At 44.1% G+C, this 22106-nt stretch overlaps 1 protein-coding gene across 8 annotated transcripts in view; it reads right to left on the bottom strand.

The window, feature by feature from the left end:
• Nucleotides 1–813: 813 nt before the first annotated feature.
• TAF2 (TATA-box binding protein associated factor 2) overlaps nt 814–22106 on the bottom strand; it is a 104320-nt gene continuing 83027 nt past the window's right edge. For 5 of the 8 annotated variants that reach the window (XM_070382870.1, XM_070382874.1, XM_070382871.1 and 2 more), the window contains one exon: nt 15976–17323. In XM_070382870.1, the coding sequence (XP_070238971.1) occupies nt 17031–17323 (293 nt within the window). In that variant the 3' untranslated portion in view covers nt 15976–17030. Of the gene's footprint in view, nt 1237–15975; nt 17324–22106 lie in introns of those variants that run through there. The other 3 variants (XM_070382872.1, XM_005908669.3, XM_070382873.1) reach the window with 2 other exon arrangements.

The raw sequence follows: 22106 nt of genomic DNA, 5'->3' as shown, positions 1-22106 counted from the left end.
GGAAGAGCAGAAGATGAGATCCATGGAGGCACCATCTACGTCTGCCAGGCACTGGCGGCCGCGGCTGCTACCCTCGGGAACCTGAAGGACTGTCGGCTTTGACCTTGACAAGTAGGAACCTTAAGATGACAATCATAACAACGATCTATCGGCCAACCAACAAACCACCTACTGTGGTCAACAGCATTTTGAAAAAGGACTTTTTATCGCCAAGATACTAGGATGGACACACCCTCCAAGCCTAAAAGGAATGAGTTTTATTAAGATTTCACTCTCTCAGCTCATATGCACTGATCACACTGATGAGCCATAGGGTCAGTCCGGCGTTGTTCTGTCCCTGGGTTTCGATGGTAAGACCGCTCTCTGGTACAGGGTTACAGGCCAGGGCCACGTGCTTCAGCAGCATGCACTCAAAAATCTTCATCAGATTTTAGAGCAGATCTGTAGTTAGGGAACTTGGCAAGGCGTCCCCTAGTCCCCTCATGGCCTGCTTTAAAATACAGACAGGCCCCAACCTTCAATCGTTCAACCGTTTTTTTCAACTTTATGATGGTGCAAAACTCTTAAGCATTCAGTAGAAATCGCACCTGCGTTTTGATCTCATCTCTGGCCAGTGAGACGTGGTGAGGCGCCCTCAGGACGCCGGGCCGGCAGGGAGCCTTGACTCAGCGTCAGCCACGTGACCATGGTGGTGAACGACCCAGACACTCACCAGCATTCTGAGCTCAGGTGACCACACTTGTTTTCACTTTCAGTTCATCCTTCAGTAAACTACACGAGTTATTCAATACTTTATTCTGAAATAGGCTTGTGTCAGATGATTTTGCCAAACTGTAGGCTAACGTTAACTGTTCTGAGAGTGTTTAAGACAGGTAGGCTATGATGTTCAGTAAGCTAAACCCATTTGTGCCTGTAATATTTTCAACTTAACTATGGGTTTACTGGGACACAGGCCATAGTAAATCAAGGAAAGTCTGTCTCAGTAGCTGAGCTTTGGACTCCAGGCTGAAGCTCCCATCACTCCATTTCTGTGTGTATTGCAACTCTACTTACAGAGCTGAGCCACCCTGAGAGCAGGGGCCTTCTCCACTCCACGGGATCTCGTGCCCAGCGGGCATCCAGTGGTACCGGCTGACTTGACGAGACCCTGATGACTACAGAGTCTGTAAAAGTTCAGAAATGAATCACAGTGGCTGATGGGCATCACAGGGAGCTGGTCGTAGGAAAAAGATGAGTCTGTCCAAAGAGACAAGAGTTTACAGTCAACTGAGAATGTTCATGTTCGCACCTCTAACTACATAACGTCTAATGCATATGTCTGAGCGGATGCAGAGAGTCTAAAGTTGAAACATAAGTTCTTTTTAGAAAGTTCAGATAAAACTAATCAAGGCTGTTTATTTCAAGAACGGAAATAAGGACTTTATAACCTGGATTTCTCACACAATGTGTAAATGTGCATTTACTGTACAGTAAAAGTGTCAGTCGCTCAGTCGTGTCCGACTGTTTGTGATCCCATGGACTGTAGCCTGCCTCTGCCAGGCTCCTCTGGCCAAGGGATTTCCCAGCAAGGATACTGGAGCGGGTAGCCATTCATTCCCTTCTCCAAGGGATCTTCCCAGCCCAGGGACTGAACCTGTGTCTCCAGCACTGCAGGCAGATGCTTCACCAGCTGAGCTACTAGGGCAGTAGTAACACAGTAATCACAGGAGTGCCAGCAGACAGTCTTATCCAGACTTCTCATTTTTCAAGAAAATGGCCCCGCTGCGGCTGGGTGATACATTTGAGGCCCCAACACTAGATACTCTAGTTGGGATTCAGAACCCAGGCTCCCAGTTTTCTAGAACCAGGATCCCTGCACAATATTACTCACTCTCTGGCTGATGAAATCACCTTCTGCTTTCACGGCCAGTTCAGTACAACCTGAGCCCCTGTGAAGTGCCGACAGCGACTTGCAGTGACAGTAGATGGTTAAGAGGGAATAAGCGTCGTACGCAGGACAGTGCCATGACCGCCGCCCTCTGACTCACCGTCCGATGGGAAGGACCTCGCATGGCCAGGGAACACGTTTTAGAGGTAAAAGTGTATCTTGAGAAATACATGTTTTTTTCAAACCTTTCAGCCTGTCCCATCTGCTGAGCACTTTCCTGTCTCTCCACTGTGTTCATAGTAACTAACGTGTGCCTGTTACAGAGAATATCTGTACAGTCAACTGGCTGAAAACACAAAGCCCTCTAGAGCCTATTTCTTGATGCTTGAAAGAAAATGAAGGAGTGTATTTTATGCAGTTCTCCTTTGGACCAACCCTTGCACATCAGCCTATATGCTGGCGTGCGAGCTTGTAACCATCACGCCAATCAAAATAAGGAAGTCACCTAAGGGGACACCCATCAGAGTCACTCTCAACAATGTTCCAAAGAGATGCCGTCATCGTGAAGCGCTGACGGATACACTAGTAGCCCATGACCCACAAGCACTGTGAGGTTTACATCCAAGAGAAAGGTGGGGGTGAGGGTTAGTTCTGAGTGCTGTGACCTTTGAGGACAAGGACTGTCCGTCTTATCGACAATATTATCACAAGCCTAGAGCGTGGGAAAGGAGTGGGTACTCAAAAATACTGTCTGCCACAGTAATACTGTAAAACAGGTAACTAGGGGGAGCTGCTGTGTACCCCGGGGAGCTCAGCTCGGTGCTCCACGACAACCTGGACGGGTGGCTGGGAGGGGGAAGGGAGGCTCAAGAGGGAGGAGAGATACATATAATTACAAAAATGCTGTCTAAAGAGTGAAATGAAGAAAGGAAGGAAGGGAGAGAAGCAGGTGGGTTGATTCACTTTAAAACACGACACAGATGACTATTTGAAAAGTATCTGCAAAGGAATTACATTTATCCTGATTTTGTGTCATCCACATTAAAAAAACAAAGGTATATCAGGCCCTTTGAACTATGGAATAAAGAAGAGGGCGACAGAGGATGAGATGGCTGGATGGCATCACCGACTCAATGGACAGGAACTTGGGCAAACTCCAGGAGATGGTGAGGGACAGGGAGGCCTGGTGTGCTGCAGTCCATGGCACTGCAGAGAGTTGGATGGTCTTGGCGGCTGAGCAGCAACAGTCAGGGAAGGAGGAGGGGAGGGACGTGGCGTGGGGGATTAAGTACAATACAAACTATTAGGTACAAAACCAGTTGTAAGGTATACTGTACAATACAAAGAATACAGCCAACACCCTTATAAACGGAGCACGACCTTTAAACATTGTGAATCACTGTATATCATACACTTGTAACTTACAATGTCGCACATCAACTACACTTCAGTGAAAAAGAAGTTAAAAGTGTCATTAGCCATCCCCCCAAAAATGCGGCACTAAAAGCACGAAATGTGTTTGCAAGAAGCCTTGAGAAGAAAGGATTTTTATCTTGTCAAAGAAGCAACCACAATTTTTCTTAAAAGAATCAAAGAAAGCAACTCTGCAGAACGCTTCTTCTTACCCTTTTATTTATTGTCTCCTCTGGCCCTGTATCCCACAGTAAACATCTGCGTCCCCTTAAGATCCCAGCTCCCCTGCTGAGCCGGAGGCCCGCTGGTTTCCAGCTTCACAGTTTGCTTATTCTTTTGCAAAGAGGAGGCCAGAGGAATGATAATTTAAACAGCAAGGCACCAGGACTTCCCTGGCAGTCGGTCCAGTAGCTCAGACTCCTTTTTTCCCCTGCGTGAAGCACTGGTTCAGTCCCCTGGCTGGGGAAGTTCACATGCTATGTCATCAAAGATAAATGAAAAAAAATTTAATAAAATAAAGGAAGGCGCCGAAGAAGAGGGATAAGCAAGTCAAAAGTACAAGGTCAAAGGTGGACAGCAGAGGCCTTTCAAGGAGGGCGCCTCTGTACTGCAAGGCACGTTGCGAGACCGGAGAAGACTTGTTAAGCCGCTGCTTCTGCGGATCTGCGCACGAACGACAGAGGCTCTCACTTGAATCCTGTGTCAGACACGTGAGGGCGTCCCAGCAGCAAGGGGCTGGGGACAGTGGTCATTCCGGCCCTCACTGATTCCTGTGTTTTGACATACTGCAGTTTGTGTTCAGTTAAATGGACTGATGGTTATATCACCTGGGTTTCGCTAAACCAGACACCACAAAGTAGACAACTGTTTGCTCCTTGAAGAGTCCTACCAGGTGGACTGAAGCAATGCACACAACATAAGCACCAACGACTGAAAGAGCTGTGCCCACGCCTGTCCCCAGCACGAGCTCTTCCCACGCCACACCACCGGATGCAGACGCGGCGACCGCGTCGGTCAGGGCTGTCAGCACAGCTCACGGTGACCACGGAGGCGCTCCAGGCGGGTGTGCCCAGCACGGTCGTCTCTCACAGGAACTACCGGACGCCTGAAGCGCAGCTAGTGTGGCTGAGAAGCTGCACTTGAATTTTTCACACCTACTTTAAATCCTCACACGAGCCTGGTGGCTACTGCACGGACAGCTCAAGTCTAAGAGAGAACACACTCAGGCTGGGGTCCAAATGCTCTCCCTTACAAACTGTGACCTCTGGCTTAATGTTTCTATGCCTCTATTTCTTCATCATAATCATAACAACTATCTCATATGGTTAAAATTAAACTAATGCACAGAAAGTACTTAGACAACGGCATAGAATATAGAAACTTTATTATCTCCTAAGCAGATTAGAGAAGAAAAAAATTATTAATTTGAAAAATGGAGAAACAAATACTTCTCACTAATGAAACTTGAACAAAGCTTACATTGGGCTTTGAGATGTTAAGTAGTTCGTACAAGGCTACCGCAAGTTGTGGGACATGTACGAAAATTTTATCTCATTGTTATCTTATGCATTCTTGTATACATCTTATAATGAACATTGTAGATATCAATACTACTATATAAACTATATAATTTCTTTGGCAATGACATAAATACACTATTGAAAAGACAAAGACTGTCAGCATGAATTAAAAAAAGAAATCACCAACCAGACTGAACTACGCTGCTGCTGCTAAGTCACTTCAGTCGTGTCCGACGCCAGTGACCCCCAGACGGCAGCCCACCAGGCTCCCCCGTCCCTGGGATTCTCCAGGCAAGAACACTGGAGTGGGTTGCCATTTCCTTCTCCAATGCATGAAAGTGAAAAGTGAAAGTGAAGTCACTTGTCATGTCCGACTCTTCGTGACCCCATGGACTGCAGCCCACCAGGCTCCTCCACCCATGGGATTTTCTAGGCAAGAGTACTGGAGTGGGTCGCCATTGCCTTCTCCGGAACTATGCTAGTTATTACTATATAAACAAATATGTATATGTTAGATATATGCACTCAATTTCTTTTCAAATTAGTGCAGTGAAAGTATATAAGCCATATCTTCTAAAAAATAAAATAATGGAGTTACAAAAATGTTTATAGAGAGCTCTCGGCTAAACCAGAAGAAATATATTCATTTTAGCAAAAAAAAAAAAAAAAAAAAAAAAAAGAGTGTATAGGCATTTAATTATTGTGCGTAAGTCACACACATAATTATTAAGTCAAGTAACGAAAGCACAAGAATAAACTAATGCCATTTGCGGCAATATGGACGGCTCTAGAGATTACCATGCTAAGTGAAGTAAGCCAGACAGAGAAAGACAAAGATGACATGTTATCCTTTATATGTGGAATTTAAAGGGGAAAAAGACACACAAATGAACTTACTTCCAAAACAGGAACTGACTCACAGACACAGAAAACAAACTTATGTTTACCAAAAGGCACAGGGGAGGCTGGGGGAAGGCTAGGATTAAAATACACAAACTACTTTGTGTAAAACAGATGCCCAGCGCGGACCTGCTGCACAGCACAGGGAACGAGACTCAGTATTATGCAACAACCTGTAAGGAAAAGAAGCTGAGAGTAAGAGGAGGGCAGGAGGAGAGGGGGCACAGAGGATGGGGCGGCCGGATGGCGTCACTGACTCAACGGACAGGAGTCTGAGCAAACTCCAGGGAGAGTGAAGGACAGCGAAGCCTGGCGCGCTTGGGGTCACAAAGAGTCAGGTAAGACACAGCGACTGAACACGAATAACAAACGTGTGTTTCGGAATTGCTGTGCGACGTACCTGGAATTTACACATATTGTAAATCAACTGTTTAAAAAAAAACTTTCTTAATAAAAATAAAGACCACTGTTTGCCAGTTCAGTTCAGTCGCTCAGTCCTGTTCGACTCTTTGCGACCCCATGAACAGGAGCACTCCAGGACTCCCTGTCCATCACCAACTCCCGGAGTCCACCCAAACCCATGTGCATCGAGTCGGTGAAGCTATTCAGCCATCTCATCCTCTGTCGTCCCCTTCTCCTCCCGCCCTCAATCTTTCTCAGCATCAGAGTCTTTTCAAATGAGTCAGCTCTTCGCATCAGGTGGCCATAGTATTGGAGTTTCAGCTTCAGCATCAGTCCTTCCAATGAACACCCAGGACTGATCTCCTTTAGGATGGACTGGTTGGATCTTGCAGTCCAAGGGACTCTCAAGAGTCTTCTCCTACACCACAGTTCAAAAGCATCAATTCTTCGGCGCTCAGCTTTCTTCACAGTCCAACTCTCACATCCATACATGACCACTGGAAAAACCACAGCCTTGACTAGACGGACCTTTGTTGGCAAAGTAATGTCTCTGCTTTTTAACATGCTGTCTAGGTTGGTCATAACTTTCCTTCCAATGAGTAAGCGTCCTTTAATTTCATGGCTGCAATCACCATCTGCAGTGATTTTGGAGCCTCCCAAAATAAAGTCAGTCACTGTTTCCCCATCTATTTGCCATGAAGTGATGGGACCAGATGCCATGATCTTAGTTTTCTGAATGTTGAGCTTTAAGCCAATTTTTTCACTCTCCTCTTTCACTTTCATCAACAGGCTCTTTAGTTCTTCTTCACTTTCTGCCATAAGGGTGGTGTCATCTGCATATGAGGTTATTGATATCTCTCCCGGCAATCTTGATTCCAGCTTGTGCTTCCTCCAGCCCAGCGTTTCACACGGTGTACTCTGCATATAAGTTAAATAAGCAGGGTGACAATATACAGCCTTGACATACTCTTTTTCTATTTGGAACCAGTCTGTTGTTCCATGTCCAGTTCTGCCTGTTGCTTCCTGACCTGCATACACATTTCTCAAGAGGCAGGTCAGGTGGTCTGGTATTCCCATCTCTTTCACAATTTTCCAGTTTGTTGTGATCCACATAGTCAAAGGCTTTGGCATAGTCAATAAAGCAGAAAGAGATGTTTTTCTGGAACTCCCTTGTTTTTTCAATGATCCAGTGGATGTTGGAAATATGATCTCTGGTTCCTCTGCCTTTTCTATAACCAGCTTGAACTGGTTATAGAACTTGGAAGTTCATGTTTCACATATTGCTGAAGCCTGGCTTGGAGAATTTTAAGCAACACTTTAATAGCGTGTAAGATGAGTGCAATTGTGCGGCAGTCTGAGCATTCTTTGGCATTGCCTTTCTTTGGGATTGGAATGAAAACTGACCTTTTTCAGTCCTATGGCCACTGCTGAATTTTCCAAATTTGCTGGCATATTGAATGCAGCACTTTCACAGCATCATCTTTTAGGATTTGAAATAGCTCCACTGGAATTCCATCACCTCCACTAGCTTTGTTCGTAGTGATGCTTTCTAAGGCCCACTTGACTTCACATTCCAGGATGTCTGGCTCTAGGTCAGTGATCACACCATTGTGATTATCTTGGTCATGAAGATCTTTTTTGTACAGTTCTTCTGTGTATTCTTGCCACCTCTTCTTAATATCTTCTGCTTCTGTTAGGTCCATACCATTTCTGTCCTTTATCAAGCCCATCTTTGCATGAAATGTTCCCTTGGTATCTCTAATTTTCTTGAAGAGATCTCTAGTCTTTCCCATTCTGTTGTTTTCCTCTATTTCTTTGCATTGATCGCTGAGGAAGACTTTCTTATCTCTCCTTGCTGTTCTTTGGAACTCTGCATTCAAATGGGTATATCTTTCCTTTTCTCCTTTGCTTTTCACTTCCCTTCTTTTTACAGCTATTTGTAAGGCTTCCTTAGACAGCCATTTTGCCTTTTTGCATTTCTTTTTCTTGGGGATGGTCTTGATCCCTGTCTCCTGTACAATGTCATGAACCTCCATCCATAGTTCATCAGGCACTCTGTCTATCAGATCTAGTCCCTTAAATCTATTTCTCACTTCCACTGTAGTCATAAGGGATTTGACTTAGGTCATACCTGAATGGTCTAGTGGTTTTCTCCGCTTTCTTCAATTTAAGTCTGAATTTGGCAATAAGGATCTAAGCCACAGTCAGCTCCTGGTCTTGTTTTTGCTGACTGTATAGAGCTTCTCCATCTTTGGCAGCAAAGAATACACTCAATCTGATCTCGGTACTGATCATCTGGTGATGTCCATGTATAGAGTCTTCTCTTGAGTTGTTGGAGGAGGGTGTTTGCTATGACCAGTGCGTTCTCTTGACAGAACTCTATCAGCCTTTGCCCTGCTTCATTCTGTACTCCAAGGCCAAATTTGCCTGTTTCTCCAGGTGTTTCTTGACTTCCTACTTTTGCATTCCATTCCCCTATAATGAAAGGGACATCTCTTTTGGGTGTTAGTTCTAGAAGGTCTTGTAGGTCTTCATAGAACTGTTCAGCTTCTTCAGCGTTACTAGTTGGGGAATAGACTTGGATTACTGTGATATTGAATGGTTTGCCTTGGAAATAAACAGAGATCATTCTGTCATTTCTGAGATTGCATCCAAGTACTGCATTTTAGACTCTTCTGTTGATCATGATGGCTACTCCATTTCTTCTAAGGGCTTCCTGCCCACAATAGTAGATATAATGGTCACCCGAGGTAAATTCACCCATTCCAGTCCATCTTAGTTTGCTGATTCCTAGAATGTCAACATTCACTCTTGCCATTTCCTGTTTAACCACTTCCAATTTGCCTTGATTCATGGATGGACCTAACATTCCAGGTTCCTATGCAATATTGCTCTTTACAGCATTGGACCTTGCTTCTAACACCAGTCACATCCACAACTGGGTATTGTTTTTGCTTTGGCTCCATCCCTTCATTCTTTCTGGAGTTATTTCTCCACTGATTTCCAGTAGCATGTTGGGCACCTCCCAACCTGAGGAGTTCATCTTCAGTGTCATATCTTTTTGCCTTTTCATACTGTTCATGGGGTTCTCAAGGCAAGAATACTGACGTGGTTTGCCGTTCCCTTTTCCAGTGGACCACATTCTGTGAGACCTCTCCACCATGACCTGCCCACCTTGGGTGGCCCCACACGGCATGGCTTAGTTTCACTGACCTAAACGAGCTGTGGTCCGTGTGATCAGATTGGCTAGTTGTTGTGACTGTGGTTTCAGTCTGTCTGCCCTCTGATGCCCTCTCTCAGCGCCTACTGTCTTACTTGGTTTTCTCTTACCTTGGACGTGGGGTGTCTCCTCACAGCTGGTCCAGCGCAGCGCAGCCACTGCTCCTTACCTTGGACGTGGGGAACTACCGTTTGCCAAGCAACTTCAAAAGTCACAATACTCCAGTGTGATAAAGAGAGGAGAATCTAAATAATTAGATTTTGCTTTGTTAAACAGTAACGATGTTTTTAATTAAATAAAACCTCAATATTAACTGACAAATTTTCTAGAATAGCTGGTGGTGAAAAGCCTATTTTGGTGTCAAAACAGTTCACACAGTAAAAATATCAGGGTAACACTGAAAATACCTATGGAATAAATAAACTTTCCAAAATTCACAGGAAAAATATCCACAGTCCAGTAAGTTTGGGAAAGGATAGTGTTAAACACATTTCTTTACGACAAGACTTCTTGGATCTTGTGATAAGGAACTGAGGGTCATAGTGACTCTCAGAGGAAATAAGTAGTTTCTCAACTGTAACCAATCATAAAATCTCCATTTTCTTATAGCATCTAATTGGAAACTTAAAAAAATCTGCTTTTTGGGACTTCCTTGGTGGCAAAGACTCTACAATGCCAACACAAGGAGCCCGGTTCAGCCCTTGACCAGGGAACTCAACTCTGCACGCCACAACAAAGACTGCAGACCCCACATGCTGCAAGCAAGACCAAGCACAGCCAAACAGATACACAAATAAATTAAAAAAAAAAATCTTTTTCAAAGGCTAGCTCCTCAGCCTTCTCTTCTTTAGAAGGATTTTTTTAAAAAAACAGTATTCCTCCTTGTGTGTTTCACAGTTTTCAGTCTCTGGGTCTTTGACCTCTCAAATATCCCTCCGTGAAGTGCATGCATTTTCTTCTAAAATCATAAGGTGAGGAAAATAAACTTTTATAGCTCTTCATGAAGTAAATAATTAAGGTTATAGAAGTGATCAAAACACACTCACAGTTTAGGATTACAATTGGATCAGTAAATTTTCCCTCTTAGCAAGCAGTCCCATCTGTCCTTCACTCAGTTACCCCATTGTCAGCATCCTAAATCACCACTGTACATCGTCAAAACCAAGAAGTCAACATTGTTACGTGAACAGAACGCCAGAATGTATTTAGATTTCCCTAGCATTTTCACTAATGTCTTTCCTGTTGCAGGATCCAATCCAGGAAATTCCACTGCATGATCATCGTATTTCCTTGGTCTCCTCTGGTCCATGACAGTCCGTCCATCAGTTCATTCACTCAGTCGTGTCTGATTCTTTGCGACACCATGGACTGCAGCACACCAGGCCTCCCTGTCCATCACCAACTCCTGGAGTTAACCCAAACTCATGTCCATTGAGTCGGTGATGCCATCCAGCCATCTCATCCTCTGTCCTCCCCTTCTCCTCCCGCCTTCAATCTTTCCCAGCATCAGGGTCTTTTCAAATGAGTCAGCTCTTTGCATCAGGTGGCCAAAGTACTGGAGTTTCAGCTTCAGCATCAGTCCTTCTAATGAATATTCAGGACTGATTTCCTTTAGGATGGACTGGTTGGATCTCCTTGGGGTCCAAGGGACTCTCAAGAGTCTTCTCCAACACCACAGTTCAAAAGCATCAATTCTTCGGTGCTCAGCTTTCTTTATAGTCCAACTCTCACATCCATACATGAGTACTGGAAAAACCATAGCCTTGACTAGACAGACCTTTGTTGGCAAAGTGATATCTCTGCTTTTTAATATGCTGTTTAGGTTGTTTATAACTTTTCTTCTAAGGAACAAGCGTCTTTTAATTTCATGGCTGCAATCACCATCTGCAGTGATTTTGGAGCCCCAAAAAATAAAGTTAGCCACTGTTTCTCCATCTATTTCCCATGAAGTGACAGGACTGGATGCTATGATCTTAGTTTTCTGAATGTTGAGTTTTAAGCCAAGTTTTTCACTCTCCTCTTTCACTTTCATCAAGAGGCTCTTTAGTTCTTCTTCACTTTTTGTCATAAGGGTGGTGTCATCTGCATATCTGAGGTTATTGATATTTCTCCCGGCAATCTTGATTCCAGCTTGTGCTTCATCCAGCCCAGCGTTTCTCATGATATACTACGCATATTAAGTTAAATAAGCAGGGTGACAATATACAGCCTTGATGTACTCCTTTTCCTTGGAACCAGTCTGTTGTTCCATGTCCAGTTCTAACTGTTGCCTCCTGACCTGCATATAGGTTTCTCAAGACGCAGGTCAGGTGGTCTGGTAGTCCCATCTGTTTCAGAATTTTCCAGTTTGCTGTGATCCACACAGTCAAAGGCTTTGGCATAGTCAATAAAGCAGAAATAGATGTTTTTCTGGAATCCTCTTGTTTTTTCGATGATCCAGCAATGATCCAGATGTGACAGTCTATCATAATTATTTTTCATAAGTTTAATCATTTTGAGGAGTAGTAAGTGTGTCCCTCAGTTTGGGTTTGTCTGATTTTCTTTCCCTCATATGTAGACTGGGACTGTGGCCTTTAGATCACAGGAAGTGTATCTCATCACAGAACATGATGTGGGTGTGCCTTAGCACTGGGTTTGCCAGGGTTGCTTGGTGAAGGCAGTGTTGGTCAGCCTTCCTCGCTGTAAAGCGACCACTGTCCTGTTTCCATAATCTGTTCTTTAGAGATGAGTCAGTAAGACCAGTCTATACTCAAGGGCAGGGGTGCTAGGGTCGAGAACTTTGAAAGCCAGTTCTGCTAGGACTGGAGCACATTTGACACGAAAAGTTTCATTTGTTTACAGTAAAGTGGAAACCGAAGAGTCAGGAGAAGAGGATGGGAAAACAAAGGCACTTTCCGCTATTCACCAGACAAGGATTTCACTGTAAGAAGGATACTTTGATCAAAATGTCTTTTTAGGAGTTTACAAGACTTGGGTAGTAAAACAGCTGCTCTGTTCTCTCAAGAATCATCCAAAAGTAGTAAGGAGAATGTGAAACGAACTGTAAACTTCAACTTCTAAGAAATGAGAAGAAATTAGGAACACAAATCCACAACACATGAAGAACGACCAAACGCAGAGTGAAGCGTGGGGCAAGAGATGTTGACAAAGACACCCTCCCCTGCAGCTCTCAGGCAAACTTGGCAAGAAAAAGAAGTCAGACAAAAGGAGACGTCAGAAAATTTAGTGCACAGACATTAGAAAAGAGGTAATACAATTAGCCATCCTTTACAAATAGGATTATTTTCAAGTGAAACCCAAGTAATGCATTTAAAATATGACCCATTGCTGTATGGCACAAACCAAAACAATATTCTAATTATCCTTCAAATAAAAAGAAAAAAATTAAGAAAAAAATGCTGAGTATTTAGTACTGTGGCTGTGATGGTTAATTTTACATGTCAACTTGATGAGAGATGCCAAGAGATGCATGAATAACTGGTTAAACATTATTTCTGGCTGTGTCTGAGGGGGCTCAGGAAGAGACCAGCATGTGAATTGCTGGACTCAGCGAAGCAGAAGGCCCTTCAGTGTTGGTGGGCGTCATCCAAGCCGGTGAGGCCTGAGCAGAGCACGACGGGGAGGGAGGTTAAATGCCCACTCCACCTGCATGTACGAGGGCTGGCACCGACCGTCTGCCCCCCGCATGTACAAGGTCTGGCACTGACCGTCTGCCCCCTGCGTGTACGAGGGCTGGCACGACCGTCTGCCCCTGCGTGTACGAGGGCTGGCACGACCGTCTGCCCCTGCGTGTATGAGGTCTGGCACTGACCGCCTGCCCCGTGCATGTACGAGGGCTGGCACGACTGTCTGCTCCTGCATGTACGAGGTCTGGCACGACCGTCTGCCCCTGTGTGTATGAGGGCTAGCACGACCGTCTGGCACTGACCGTCTGCCCCCTGCGTGTACGAGGTCTGGCACTGACCGTCTGCCCTCTGCGTGTACGAGGTCTGGCACTGACTGTCTGCCCTCTGCGTGTACGAGGTCTGGCACGATGGTCTGCCCCCTGCGTGTACGAGGTCTGGCACTGACCGTCTGCCCTCTGCGTGTACGAGGTCTGGCACGACGGTCTGCCCCCTGCGTGTACGAGGTCTGGCACTGACTGTCTGCCCTCTGCGTGTACGAGGTCTGGCACTGACCGTCTGCCTTCTGCGTGTACGAGGTCTGGCACTGACCGTCTGCCCTCTGCGTGTACGAGGTCTGGCACGACGGTCTGCCCCCTGCGTGTACGAGGTCTGGCACTGACTGTCTGCCCTCTGCGTGTACGAGGTCTGGCACTGACCGTCTGCCTTCTTCGTGTACGAGGTCTGGCACTGACCGTCTGCCCTCTGCGTGTACGAGGTCTGGCACTGACTGTCTGCCCTCTGCGTGTACGAGGTCTGGCACTGACCGTCTGCCCCTGCAGTCCTGGTTCTCAGGCCTCCACACTGGACTGCACTCTACACCATGGACCCTTTGTCATTCTGGTCTTTGAACTACACCACTAGCTTTCCTGGGTCCCTGTCTAGAAGATAACAGGTTACACAACTTCTTAGCCTCCATGATCATCTGAGTAAATACTTTTTAAACAGATATATGTTGTTTCTCTGGAATTGATTAATACAGTAACAAGGCACAAAATTAGCATAAAAGACTAGATAACCTTATAATGAAAAAAAACACCAGAATACCAAATGAAAAAAAGTACTTTATAATAAAGCTAAAAAGAAATAGTATATTAATATTAATAGACAGTTACACTGATATCCCTAATAAGAATAATCAACCCTAAGATATCAATTCTAAGTTAACTCCTGATTTAAAACACAGCCAATATCAACCTACAAATGCAATTTCAGGGAAAGGCCAGGAAGACTCAAATATTAACACAGAAACATAAATCCACAACAATGGCAAAATTACAGGAATGGAAAATCAATCAGTGGAAGCCAGGGGGTGGGAGATGGGAGAGCGGACTACAAAAGAGCGACCTGAGGGAGTTTGGAGTCATGGGCCATGGTGGCTGGATACACAATTTCAAACATTTGTCAAAATCCACAGAAATGTACACACAAGGAGTGAGTTCTACTGTATATAAATAAGTCAACCAGAAAAAAACGCACAACCCACAAGAACAGCCAAGAAACTCTGTAAGAGAAAAGTAATGAGGAGACAGTACATCAAAACATATCACAGTGTTACAATAATCTGAACAGTGTGGTACAGGCAGAAAGGGAAGAAACCCATGAAACCAGCTACAAAGCCCAAAAGTGAACCCAAATCTATACAACACCTGCAAGTCAGAGAGTAAATCTGGAGTTTTAAACACATGGTATTGGGCATAGCATACTGGAAGGAAATAAAAAGTGGGTCCTTACCTCCTGCTGCTGCTGCTGCTGCTAAGTCGCTTCAGTTGTGTCCGACTCTGTGTGACCCCACAGACGGCAGCCCACCAGGCTCCCCCGTCCCTGGGATTCTCCAGGCAAGAACACTGGAGTGGGTTGCCATTTCCTTCTCCAATGAATGAAAGCGAAAAGTGAAAGTGAAGTCGCTCAGTCCTGTCCGACTCTTCGTGACCCCATGGACTGCAGCCCACCAGGCTCCTCCACCCATGGGATTTTCCAGGCAAGAGTATTGGAGTGGAGTGCCATTGCCTTCTCCAACTTACCTCCTACCTTCTATCAAAATAAATTCCAGATTGACTCTACTTGTATAAGGGATAGAAATCTGAAATTTAAGACTTTAAAACCAACAGAAAAAACTGGGGGAATTATTTTATAATTATGGAATAAGAAAGACCTTTGTTGGTACAACACAAAATGCAGTAGTCATAAGTGACTATTGGAGACCTACAGGGACTTCCCTGGTGGCTCAGGGCTGGACCCCAGGGTCCCGACGCAGGGTTTGGCCCCTGGCCAGGGAGCAAGGTCCTACTTGCCCCAACCAAGGTCAAAGACCAAAGATCCTGCATGTGGCAACTAAGAACTGCTGCAGCCAAATAAATTTAAAAAAAAAACCACACAAAAACCTATATAAAAACTATACAAAGATAAAAATTTCTGCAAGTATCAATAATTTTAAAAACACATACGCTATATACCTGTATAAACTAGCTCTATACATGTAATACTGGCCACAGTAACTGCCTCTGGGGGAGAAGACTAAAGAAACTTACACTAGAAGTTTTATTATTTATGTGTAGTTAACTATAAAAATGAATTTTTTTCATTGTTTATATCTATCCACCAGGTTAAAGAACGGAAAGCTCACCATAAAAAATGTTCCTGATGAGAAACATCCAATGTAGATAACCAATTTAGAGATATGTATAGCAAGCAGCTCCTAGCACCACGCTTGCTATATAAGAGGCCCTTAAATTACATAGGTAGCTATTACTCATCACTGACTTCATACCTCACATAATTATTTGAAATGTATCCTCCAATCATCTGAAAATATGTCTCTTCTGCTGAGAGGACTCTGTCGCCTCTGCCTACTGAAACCATTCTTCCTAACAGGGCCATCTCAAATCCTACCTATCCAAAAGCTCTCCTCAAACTTGTGAACAGGTGTATTATATACACACAGAAAGAGAAAGGCAACAAAAGCTATGAGAAAATACAACGGCAAAACGATCAATTTAAAAAGTTATTTATTAAACAAGTATATTTAAAAGTCCAATATTGCCAAATCCCTTTGAAACATCTATTCTGGGAAGAAGTATTCTGTCAAACTTTCTAAATGATAAGGGAAATGATAAAAATAGAACAGTAACATTTTAGGCAAACAATAAAGCACATGGTAAATTTAGAAATAAAAAAAAACACACAAATATACAAACTATTGAAGTATCAAACCAAAATGTTTTGTATGTTTTTAAATACTGCTGGTATACTCACGCTGAGGGTCAAAATGTCTACATTTACGCTTATGAACAGCATATAAACACCTTTTTAAGGTACCATCCTTAGAGAAATAATTTTAGGATATGTATTGGGTGTATTAATTATGCACATTTGGTAAACATGTTCTACATATGAATGTATTCACTTATACTTAATGAAAAAAGGAAGTTATAATTTAAACATCTTGATTTGAGAACTGTGGATTTGGTAGTTTTGTTAAGTTCCAACAACATAATGACCAAATGTGCTATCAAAAAAGCCTTTTTTTTTTTTAAAGCTGCCTCTGAAAACTTCAGCATTAGTTTCTACGGTTAACAGATACATACAAAAACATGCAATAGAAGAGCCCTCTAGAAAAGCCTCTAGCCTTCAGTAGTTCCAAATGGTGCCACACAATATTTCACTGGCAATAGTGGTTTTACCACAGGTTTGGCAGTAGCTTCTGTTTAAAACATAACTTTGTACCATAGTATCAGTCAAAGGCTTTAAAACATAACTGACTTTGGCAGTACACACGGAGACCATGATGTGACGGGGGCTGCCCGTGCAAATGAGGGCCTGGTGAAGCGTCTGCTCTGTGTGTGTGTTTCCAGGAAGAAACCGGATGAGATGGTTTACTCAGGACGATAAAACACATTTTCCTAATTAGGTTTCAATTGTATAAATAATATAAATCAAATGTTTAGAACTTGGTGACTTCTTCTTTCTTTCTATCATCTTCCCAGCTGACGAAGTGCTGGTTCTGTATGCTGCTCTGCACGCAGGGGCCGGTCCCCTGGCCCGGCTCAGTCTGACAGGGACGGGGAGCGTGCGGACCTGCCGCCGGCGGGGCTGGGGAAGGCGAGCGGCCCCCGACCACGCTCTCGGCCGTCCCGCCGGTGCTTGTGCTTGTGCTTGTGCTTGTGCTTCTTCTTCTTCTTCTTGTGCTCGTGGTGGTGGTGGTGGTGGTGCTCGCTGTGCTTGGAGGACGCGGGCTCCTTCCCGAACACCGACAGCGGAGCTGCCGCGGCCGTGTGCACACTCATCTCCAGAGGGGGCTGCTCCTTACCTTCAAGGTGAGAAACACTCACATGAATTCCTGTTGGTGACAAGGAAGGGGAACTCAAAGGGAGCTGGTGGCAGGACAGAAAAGACGACGGTTCATCGTGTCCATAGAAAAAACTAGGAATTGGAGAAGTATCCAACTGAGACATACAATTAGTTACACGAAGGTAACTTTTCAGCACTGTGACCGAGAGGTCAATATTTCAATTCCTTGCAGTCTATACAAATTATGATATAGACCACTGTGCTATCAAACCATCTTCTGAAAATTAACATTTAATAGTTTAAAGTACTATGAAACAACAGTGACGAGATGTGTATGTCACAGATTAAGACCAGCACTGTCGATGGAAACACGGCTCCTTAACCGCAGCTCTGCTGGCTGCCAGGGCGGGGAAGGCAGCTCTACAGGCATCCTTGGTCTCCCCGCGCTCTGCAGACACAGAGCTGCTACAGATGAACCACAAACGAAGCTGAGGCAGCCCTGCCTTCAGCAAGGCCAGGGCAGCCGTGTCCCCACCAGCATTCGCTCACTTTGTGTCACTGTCATGTTTTGGTAATTTTTACAATATTTCAAAATATTTCCATCAGTGAAAAGACTGACTTGCTGAGGGCTCAGATGGTGGTTAGCATTTTTTGACTGAGGTATGTACACTTTGAAAGATACAACCCCAGTGCACACTTAATAGACAACAGTATAATATAAACATAACTTTCAGATGAAATGGAAAAACATTCAAGCATGTATTTTACCTCACCTAAAAATGGAGCACATGTCTTTGAAGGCTCTTTCTATTTCCAACGTTCTATCAATCTGGGGATCTATAATAGCGAGTAGTGTACAGAATTTCTTGCTTCTCCAGACCGTACAATCCTGGGGCCATACCCAGAGAATCCTCTTTCTGTGTGTTATCCTCGTTAATGGTATCATTCTACATGCAGCCAACTAAGAAAAAGGTCTTCCCTGGTAGCTCAGTGGTAAAGAATCTGCCCGCAATGCAGGAGATGCGTGTTTGATCCCTGGGTTGGGAAATCCCTTGGAGGAGGAAATGGCAACCACTCCAGGGACAGAGGAGCCTGGCAGGCTCCAGCCCACGGGGTCACAAGAGTAAGATGCGACTTAGCAACTAAACTACCACCACCAGGAAAAAAACGCCTAAGAATCATCTCAGAGCCTCTCCCTTGTAGATCTAGTTGGTTACCAAGTCTCGTTTATTCTTACTTACCAGAATCTCTTAAATCTGCCCCTCTATCCTATCTGTACCAATTCAGACCACCTCATCTCACTCGGATCAGAGTACTAACCTATTAACTGGTTCTTCGCCTGAAGCGTCTTACACTTGGATCCACACCTTACATAGCTGACAGCAGTGGTTCTAAACCAGGGGCAACTTTTCTCCCCAGGGGTTGTCTGACAACATCTGGAGACACTTTGGTTGTCAGAATTAGAGTGGGACAGCCCCCAACTGCAGATAATTCTCAGGGCCCAGAACGTCAATAGAGCTGGGGTTCAGAGACCCTGCTGCACAGCCATGTTCCTAAGACCCTGACCATGATCACTTGTTTAAAGACTCAGGTAGTTCTACTGGCAGAAGAAAATCCTTAAGACTTCAGTGCATCAATTTCTGTGCGTATGTGTATATATATCTACTTTAATATGTATATACATATGTACACACACACACACGTGTATTTACCCAAACTAGACCAAGTGTTTCACTAAAATGGACTCTAATGCAGTAGTTTCTTTTCTTTTTTAAAGCATAAATTCTCAGAGCTAATTTTGATCCAATCCAGCCCCAAGCCATGGGTTTTTTTTTTTTTTTCACCAAAAGAAGCATCACCAGAGAATTTTTCTAAAGATCAACTTTTAGCACTAATTTTACTGACAGCTTATAATCTGAATCTTGAATTTATCTTATCTTTCACCATTCCTTTCTACATGCTCTAGAACAGCCCTTTCACAACTCTGTGTATTTATTTGTAAATGTTATTCCTAGGCTTGGAATGGCCTTCCCTTATTTCTGGCCTGACATGCATGTTCATTTAAAAAGTATCAGGAACTACATGGGAACTGGGAAAGTGGTGGTGAACTGGACCGATCTCAGCTCTCCTGGAGTTTACAGACTAGCAAAGAGAAACAAGTATCCCCGGATAATACGAGCAAAAAGACAAAACACAGAGTGAAACAGGCGTGCAGCTGGAGACTTAGTTAGCAGTTAGGGCCGCCAGTGTGAATCAGAGAGAACCGCTGCAAGGAAGTAACATTTAAACTGTAATCTGAAGGAGGAGGAAGGAGAGGAAAAAAACATTTAGGTTCTTCAATAATCTACAACAGCTCAAATGTCATTTTGGAAGAAAGTTTTCACCAAACTTCCCCAAAAGAATTAGGTTCTACAACATAATACAGACGAGGAAATTAAGACCAGAGAAAGTAAGCAACTCGCCCAAAGTGGTGCTGGGAAATCTGAGCCACAAAACCTAACAGCCCGAAGGCAGAGCCACTCTCGGGACCACTCCGCCCGCGTGCACACGGCGGGCACACTGCGCACGCTCGCCTGTCTCTGGCCCCTCTCAGGAGACTCGGCTCCTGGAGGACCGGCCTCACCTCTGCCTCCCAGGGTACCGCACAGTATCCAGCATCCTCCACTTCCCCACAACTTGCTCAATGAAGGAATTAGTGTCACAAATTCATGTAACTGTTGCATTTCTTTTTAAACAGGATGTCAGGTGAACTCAGTTGAACTAAATGCAATTTAAAGGCCACTGATTTTGAAGGGACAGGAATAAACTGAAACTATTAGTTTAGAAACAGAAACTGTTACCGGCCGTTCATTAAACTGGTACTGGCGACTGTGCCTCGTGCCAGGCACTACTCCAACGTTTCGGGACAAGTGTGCGTGCTTACACTCCTGTCCTCAGAGATTATCCACACCGTACTACCACAGAATTACAGGATTATAGTCATGATTTTTTGACGCTAATACTAACAGTAACACAAAAAAAGGAGAGAGAGATTATATACAGGAGCTAGTTTGGGGACCTGGCATCTTTTGCAATAATTAGTGCCCAGAAAAAGAAAAAATTTGAGAGATATCTGATTTACAGTTAAATATGCTACTATATAATTTTAATTTTCATTTCAAATGAACTACATAACTGTATTCTCAATTCTATAAATATGGGAATACAAGTCCCTACCTAACAGAATACACATAGCCAAGTGACAAGGGAAGTAATAAAGCCTCACAGATTCCTTTCAGCCCTATCCATTATTTAGTCAGGCTACATCAACAGACTGCAAAGCTTCCCAACTGGCAGTCTGCACTGCTTGGAGGCTGAGGTCCTTTTCTTCACCGAGAGAAGTTTTATCATCCCATCCTAACACCTGCCAAGCTACCTGGATTGCAGAAAAGCCAATGATTATACAGGAAACTGCACTTCCCAGTAGAGGCAACTGCCAAGCACACAACTGAGTGTCTTCTTTTCCAGGGGATACTATTAACCACTTCAAAAGTAAAGTCAATCTCTTGTTTGGAGGTCTTACAACCCGCATTCAAGATATACTGACTATAAATCTTATATTTCTTGCATATCAAAACTAACAGATATCATCTCGTTATCAGTCAAAATGGCCATCATAAAAACATCTACCAACAATAAACGCTAGACAGGATGGGCACAAGGTAGGAACCCTCTTACCTTGTTGATGGGAACATAAACTAGTACAGTCACTATGGAAAACAGTATGAATGCTCTTTAAAAATCTAAACATATAGCACACCCACTCCTGGGCACACATCCACAGGAAAACATGGTCTGAAAGGATATGAGCACCCCAACAATCACTGCAGCAATGTTTGCAACAGCCAAGACGAGGGAAGCAACCTAAATGTCCTATTGACAGAGGAACAAATAAAGATGTGGTACATCTATACAATGGAATACCACTCAACCACGACAGAGGATGATACGGCTGGATGGCATCACTGACTCGATGGACGTGCGTCTGAGTGAACTCCGGGAGTTGGTGATGGACAGGGAGGCCTGGCGTGCTGAGATTCATGGAGTCACAAAGAGTCGGACACGACTGAGCGGCTGAACTGAACTGAACTGAGAAGAGAGTTGTAATGCCATTTGCAGCAACATGGATGGGCCTGGAGACTGTCATACTGAGTGAAGTAGGTCAGAGAAAGGAAATACTGTATGATGCAGCTTATTTGAAGAGTCTAAAAGGGATGATACAAAATGAACTTATTTACAACGCAGAAACAGACGGAGAGACTTGGAGAACAAGCTTCTGGTCGCTGGGGTAGGTGGGGAGTGGGGACGACAGCTGGGGACTCTGGGATTGGAAAGTCGATCCTGCTGTGTTTGAAGTAGACAGCTAACAAGGGTCCAGCTGTGCAGCACAGGAACTCTGCCAAACACCGTGTGACAAGCTGCATGGGAGAAGAAGTGAAGAAGAACTGATACGTGTGTGTGTGTGAGCGTTACTCTACTGGACATCTGAAACTACTACAACACTGTCAATCAACTATCCTCTAACAGGAAATAAGAAGTTAAAGAAATTACATAAATCCTGCATTTCTCTTGATGAGCATAAAGTCTACTAAGAAGACAATGGATTAGCTAGATCCAAGGATAAAGGTGTTAGGGACTAGGGCTCCCAGGACAAATGGCCGCTTGCAGGTCTGGATAGAATATTTACAAGATGAGCCTGACACATCAGGTGTAACAGTAGAAAGGAAGTTAAAAGTCTACTCGAAAACGTAAGAGTCAACTTAAGGGGTTCTCACCAATTGAAGTTGGAAAAA

The sequence above is a fragment of the Bos mutus genome, chromosome 14, assembly GCF_027580195.1.
Source record: "Bos mutus isolate GX-2022 chromosome 14, NWIPB_WYAK_1.1, whole genome shotgun sequence".
NCBI classification, from domain to species: domain Eukaryota; kingdom Metazoa; phylum Chordata; class Mammalia; order Artiodactyla; family Bovidae; genus Bos; species Bos mutus.
Note: the sequence above shows the minus strand (reverse complement) of the source record. Positions and strands in the feature narration are given on the sequence as shown.